We start from the raw sequence: 6,585 nt of genomic DNA, 5'->3' as shown, positions 1-6,585 counted from the left end.
TTTCTAAAAATAATAAATGTAGGCTCTCTCCCTACAATGTCGTGGTAGTTAAGAACCGAAGAGAGTGAGTGATATTGATGAATGAGTCTAGCTACTTTTTAGTTATAGGAGTACTAATACAGTCATTTTACTTTTTAGCTCAAAGTGTAAATTTGGCTAGTTTTCTGTACAAAGGTTATTATTGGTATAAATAATCTTTCTTGACATTCTTTTCAGCTATTTTCTTGACACCAAGACACTCCCTAAAAAGAAGGCTGGCTTGACTATTGACTGAGACAAACATCAAGTGAGGCTAGCCACAAAAATTCCACAACTGTTTAACTATGTTGCTGTCCCCTTCACTGTTACATGCCCTGTATTAACAGAGGAGATTCTGTCTTATCCATTGTATAGTGTAAGGTTCTTCTTCATTCAATGCCACCTTCTCTAAATCCTGCGATAGTAGCGCCATTCAATGCCACCTTCTCTAAATCCTGCGATAGTAGCTCTAAGCACCAGTTATTTCCATTCCGACAATCAAATCCAATCTTCCGCACCTTCCACAACCAATTGCTACCAAATTGAAGTCACGTTCATGAGATTTACATTCTTGCTCACAAGTTCCATGAAAATTTTCTTCAACTTTTTCCAAACCAAATCCAAGAACCCAACAATTTTTCATATGCAACAACACTTTATATTTACACTATTCCCATATTACAACCCTTTGTCTTTGCAATATATCGATATATAGCATATTCTCCACAGTTTCTCAATGAGCGGGAAGGGGAGCCTTGGCGTACCTGGTAAAGTTGCTGCCATGTGACCAGGAGGTCACGGGTTCGAGCTGTGGAAACAACCTCTTGCAGAAAAGCAAGGTAAGGCAGCGTACAATAGACCCTTTGTGGTCCGGCCCTTTCCCGGACCCTGCGCATAGCGGGTGCTTAATGCACTGGGCTGCTCTTTTCTCAATGAGCGGGAAGTGGTCCCAAAATCTGTAACCTAGAGTTTCATCCAAGGCAAATTATGTCCTCAATACATCTATCCTAGTATGGTCAATCATGCAGGACATGAAGCTCATTTGGTTTGATAACACAACTGCAACTAGATCTTTGACATACTTCTGAGAGCTACCACTAGAATCTTTTTCATGCTCATTGATGAATGACTACCACGAACAGAACAATCAACTAGCAAATGAAGAGAAGGTAATGGCAGCCATATGTCATTAACATATACCTTTGACGTCAAGTTCACAGAAGATAGGCATATGCGTAATTGTTTTGGTGCGCTTGTCTCAGCATAGTAGTCCCTGAAGAAAAAGCATTAGGTTTAATTTCAGCTATTAAAAGAAACAAGAAAGTGAGGTGTCACTTTTCACCAAAAAAAAATTATAACATGGAAGCACAAGGAAACAAAATAGACATCATTGGGTAAGGCATTTTATACCATTATATACCGGATAGGGAAACGCATAAACCAGAGAGTAGACACGGAGACTCCCCACCCCCCACCCCCAACCCCACCCCACAACAAACATAACTCAAGAATATTGTCCTAAAATGGGTTGGACACCATAAACAAGCTCAAGGAAAACACAAAGTCCTATATGAAGAGTCCTTGGCTATTTGCAAACATTGTGCATCGTCTGCAAAAGTTGCAACCAATTTGGGGAAAATATTGATTTGCAGTATTAGAACTAGTCATTTACGCCTTCCGAAAAATCTTTTCTTATATGTTCTAATATGATAAATATCATCACCAGGAAGTGGCAGCAAGTGGGGAGCCAAGAAACTAACTAAACTCAAAACTTTAGTAAATAATATGGTCTTTGACAAAGACTGTCATTGTGATTCCAAAGCATGAACTGCCAAACTGGTTCATTAAAGAACTTATGCCTAGAAGCTTAAGGAAATCGAGGTATTCAACCTTGGTGGAAATATTTATCACAGCTCTACCAAAAGGCCCTCTTAAGTCCGAAATCACATCCAAAAGCACATCTCTGAAAAAGAAGCACCGCTCTCTTGCCAGGATGATGGTCTCACTAACAGGCAGCTCTTGGAAGGCAGATGTCTTGTTGAGCACCAATAAGGGTCTCCCAGATTTCAGTTAGCTAGCAATTCCCTAATGTCAAAATATCAAATTTAGACGAGGGCTTATTTGCAATTCTACATAAATGAAAAAGATATAGCTTTTCTCCAAGCAAGCCTTGCGGATTAGATAATTTCGAGAAGAACAGAGAAAAAACAAGGAGCAGAAAACTCTCTTAAAGACAAAAATATTAACTATATAGAAAATAGTACTCCCTCCATTTCAAGTTTTGTAAGCCTGTTTCCTTTTTAGTCCGTCTCAAAATAAATGACCCCTTTCTAAATCTGGAAACAATGTAACTTTAAACTTCTATTTTACCCTTATTGAGATGATTTATAGCCACACAAATATCTATGGATTGTTTTAGACCAAAAGTTTCAAAAGTCCACCATTCTTTCTTAAACTACGTGCCCAGTCAAATAGGTTCACATGAATTGAAACGGAGGGAGTTAGGCAGCAACTAGTAGCACAATTGCGTACCTTTATTGTACACCAGCAAGGGGAGTTGCAAAAAGGAAGAAGCAGAAATCTCAAAATGGCAGAATGTGATAGCCAAAAGCTTCATTTGCATAAACAGCAAGGAGGTTAGAACTTATCATCCGGAACGAAGCCTCTCTGCAACATTTCATCATGGAAACGAAAAGCCTCCTTCAAGTTATCCTGAGAGACATGTCCATTTATCAATGATGTATATGTGGATTTGTCAGGGTTAATACCTCTCTCGACCATTTTCCTATACAGCATGTTGGCTTCCTTCATTCGACCAAATTTACAGAAACCATCCAGTATGGTATTATAGGTAATCACATCAGGTGACAGCCCTCGATTTCCCATTTCATTAACCAAGTCTAAAGCTTTATCCATATTCTCCTCTCTTATAAACCCATCAAGAAGAGTATTGTACGTTACTGAATCAGGATATATTCTTTGGGACCGCATGTTGTTCAGAAACTTATCTGCCCTCGAAGCATCACCAGACCTGCAATAGCCCTTGATAATAGAGTTGCAAGTCACAATAGTAGGTTTGATATCTAGGTCAATCATCTCATCCCATAGTCTTAATGCATCGGATACACAACCCTTGTTACAAAAGCCATTTATGAGAATACTATAGGTAATATAATTAGGAGAAATATTCACAGAGATCATCTCATCCCTTAAGCTGAAAGCTTTTTCCATATCACCAACCTTACAAAATCCATCAATCAAGCTGTTGTATGTCACAACATCAGGCTTGAGGTTTCTCAGCAGCATGGCCTCAAATAGGGTCAGTGCTTTGTCCATGTTACTACACTTGCAACATCCATTTATAAGCGTAGTGAAAGTGTAAAAATCAGGATTTACACCTCTTTCCACCATCTCATTGAAAAGATCATCAGCTTCATGAAGCATCTTTTCTTTGCATAATCCATTCAATATGGTATTGTAAGTCACCACATCCATATGTAAACCCTGGTCCAGCATTTCATCACGCATCTTCATAGCCTCCTTCATAGAGCCATTTCTACAAAAACCACCAATGAGAATTGTGTAGACTACGTTATCTGGTGTAAGACCCTTGGATTTCATATCCTCATAGTACGCCAATGAGCAGTCGAGACGACCCGTTCTTGAAAACAACCCAATAAGAGAACTATAACTAACCAAATCAGGGATGATAGCTCGACAAGACATTTCTTTGAAAACAGATTCTGCTTCCTGCAGGTTACCTGTTCTACAGCACTCAGCAAGCAAAGTGTTATAACTAGCGGTATCAGGGGTCAGTCCACTCTCTACCATCTCAACCAAAAGTTGCCTTGCTCTCCTGTACTGTCCATTCTTACATAAACCATTGATTATTGAATTATAAGTCAAAAGACACGGTCTCAACCCTGTAACTTTCATCAAGTTTATCACATCATAGGCTTCTTCCAGAAGCCCCACGTGACAATATGCATTTATCAAAGTATTGTAAGTCACCATATCCGGAAAAATTCCCTTTTCTTCCATTTCTTTAATAAATGGATTCGCGTTTTCAATTTTCCCATCTTTACACAAAGCATTCACCATTATATTAAGGGTATATACATTTGGCTGAATGTCACTTCCTCTCATCTCACCATACACTTCCCATGCCAAGTCGACCCAACCAATCTTAACAAGCCCGCCTAGAAGACCATTGCATGCATTAATCGAAACACAAAGATTCCTACTTTGCAACAACCTAAATGCTTCTACAGCTTCCCTAATCTTCCTAGCTTGTACATAAGTCCTAATCAACAAATCAAAAGAATATGGATTCGACCCGGATATCCCATAAGTTGACACCAAAGATTCCACAATCTCAATTCTTGAAACACCACTCCTTCTAATCATCCTAAGGATAAAAGCCTGTGCATCAGCTACCCTCTTACACCTAATCAACACATGTACCACAGTGCTCAATGAAGTCGAGGAATGCTTGAAATTAGGACAATTTACAGTAACCAAGTTGATGAATTTTTGAGCTAAATGCAAATTATCACGACAACTACCAAGAACTTCAAGAAAAGTAGATGGGTTTAAACGATGTAATAATAGTGATGAATTGGTGATTGGCTTACCTTGTTTTAGGTTCCATAGAATTTTCTGGACTAAAAAGGTGTCATCAGATGGTGGGGTTGTTGTGGTTGAGGTGGGAAGTGAAGCAAAAGTTGTTGTTGTGCCTCTGATGGTGGATTTAGGAAGGCATAGTAAGCGTTGTGCCTGTGCTGCTGCCATGGGAAATTGGCGTTTTGGGACTGCCATAGTAGTGCCACTGAAGTCTGGAACTATATATTTGGCTCTTGGAACATGCTAGTTTTCCATTGCCAAACTAAGGTAAGGGCAAATAGGGGAAAATGAAAGAACTATTTGGAGAAGAAAGAGGTAAAAACACCTTCTATTTTGATGTTTTGAAGGAGAGTGATTTGGAGCAGAGCCCAGATGAGAATTATTAAAAATGAGAGAATTGGGGATAATAAATTAAAAACCAAAGAAAATAAAAAAAAGAGCCACCCAATATCCTCTCTCCTTCTTCTCTAATCCTCTTCCTCCTCTACTCCAGTTTGTTCTTGGATTGTTAGAGGTGATTTAGACCACTTTTGAATCAAATTTTGAAGTCCATTATCATTAAAAACCAATCTTGAAGTTTTAAAATGGATTTGAAAATTCGGCCGTGTTCTTTTGAAATGGGTATATTATTTAAAATTATTAGGAATAATATTTGAAGGTTTTTTGAAGGGCGAAATGGCTTTCTGGCCACTTAAACTTGCATCAGTTTGTAAAGCCGATATATGAACTTTTGGGTTTCCCATTTAAACACTTTTACTTGAGAAAATTGATAGTAATAAACACTTTTGACCGTTGACTATGCTTATGTGCCAATATTAAAGCTGATGTGGTCAATTGCGTGTTAATCACGGGTATAAAGCACGTGAATACGATAAAATTTAATTAAAAAAAAAAAGAAAAAAAGATCCACCTCTATTTATTCCTCCCCTTACCCTTACCCCTGCCCCTTCCTTTTCTTCACTCATTGTCGCCACCCTTGTAATCCCTCATCCCTCCCTTTCTCTTCTTTCTCCTTTATTCCCAATTAAGCCCATAACAAAAATTTTGATAAATCACACTCCAAAGCTCCATATTAAACCGTCATATTTGTTTATTCTTTAATTTTTCACTATCAATCACACTCCAATATATTTGTACGTCGTGCTGAAATTATTTTCTGATTTGTTCTGGTTCGTCGGAATTCTTGTTTGATAAGGCGGATAAGAGAGAACCGGGTCCACCAGAGCGAAGTATTGATACTGTTGTTTCAAAGAGCTTGCCTCCGATGTTGAGCTTCACACGGTCGTTGACTTGGCTTTGAATTGTTGTATATCGTGCTCCGTTGATTACACCTATATATATGTATGTCGTGCTGAAATTATTTTTTGATTTGTTGGGGAAAAATGGGTCTGATTTCGATCGTGGTCGCTGCTTTGATTTGTTGAAATTATTTGTTGATTTGTTCGAAAAAGTTGGGTCTGATTTCAATCATGGTAAAAGTTGTTCACTCCTTCATGATTTTTCTCTTTGATCTTTGGAGGGTGGTAATTTTAGTCTTTTAGTTTTGGTGATATTTTCTTTGTAATTTTTTGTGGCAAAAGATTTTGCAAATGGTTTATTTTCTCTTGGTGAGAAGATGATAAACAATGAAAGTGAAAGGTATTGGGTGGGATAGAAAACAGAGAATCGCCGGAGCCGTTGTCGATGATAAAATCTAAAGTTTTTCAAATTGATTCCTAGTTCGGTAAGGTTTTTTTCGGCGGGTTCTGAGGGAGTGGAAGGGATATGTGTAGAAAAAATTAATTTAATAAAAAAAAAAGAAAAAAAAAGTGGGACTGTGACGACCCGGCCCGTCGTCACGTGAGTTACCGCCCCGTTTCCCTCATTTTATGTTTCTCTATGCTTCATTATCGGTATTGGAGGTGATCGAGTCGAATTGGATTGGTTTTAGATGGAAATGAGACA

At 38.3% G+C, this 6,585-nt stretch overlaps 1 protein-coding gene across 3 annotated transcripts; it reads right to left on the bottom strand.

Moving 5' to 3' along the window:
• Positions 1-293: 293 nt before the first annotated feature.
• LOC109237632 (pentatricopeptide repeat-containing protein At5g01110) lies at positions 294-5,143 on the bottom strand. 3 transcript variants are annotated; one of them, XM_019403954.1, is made up of 4 exons: positions 2,551-5,143; positions 1,909-2,103; positions 1,219-1,291; positions 294-473 (listed from the first exon to the last, which is right to left on the bottom strand). In XM_019403954.1, the coding sequence occupies exon 1, from the start codon at positions 4,834-4,836 to the stop codon at positions 2,656-2,658; it is 2,181 nt and encodes a 726-aa protein (XP_019259499.1). In that variant the 5' UTR covers positions 4,837-5,143; the 3' UTR covers positions 294-473; positions 1,219-1,291; positions 1,909-2,103; positions 2,551-2,655. The 3 variants fall into 3 exon arrangements, with proteins under 3 accessions (XP_019259499.1, XP_019259497.1, XP_019259498.1); XM_019403952.1 differs by having other exon boundaries at positions 294-1,291; XM_019403953.1 differs by lacking the exon at positions 1,909-2,103 and having other exon boundaries at positions 294-1,291.
• Positions 5,144-6,585: the final 1,442 nt, after the last annotated feature.

The sequence above is a fragment of the Nicotiana attenuata genome, unplaced genomic scaffold (assembly GCF_001879085.1).
Source record: "Nicotiana attenuata strain UT unplaced genomic scaffold, NIATTr2, whole genome shotgun sequence".
Classification (NCBI taxonomy): domain Eukaryota; kingdom Viridiplantae; phylum Streptophyta; class Magnoliopsida; order Solanales; family Solanaceae; genus Nicotiana; species Nicotiana attenuata.
The sequence above is the reverse complement of the archived record's forward strand: the minus strand, read 5'-3'. Positions and strand labels throughout refer to the sequence as shown.

What these genes read in the sequence shown, in the direction of transcription:
- LOC109237632 (XM_019403952.1), bottom strand. Translation starts at nt 4,836, where the DNA reads ATGGCAGTCCCAAAACGCCAATTTCCCATGGCAGCAGCACAGGCACAA.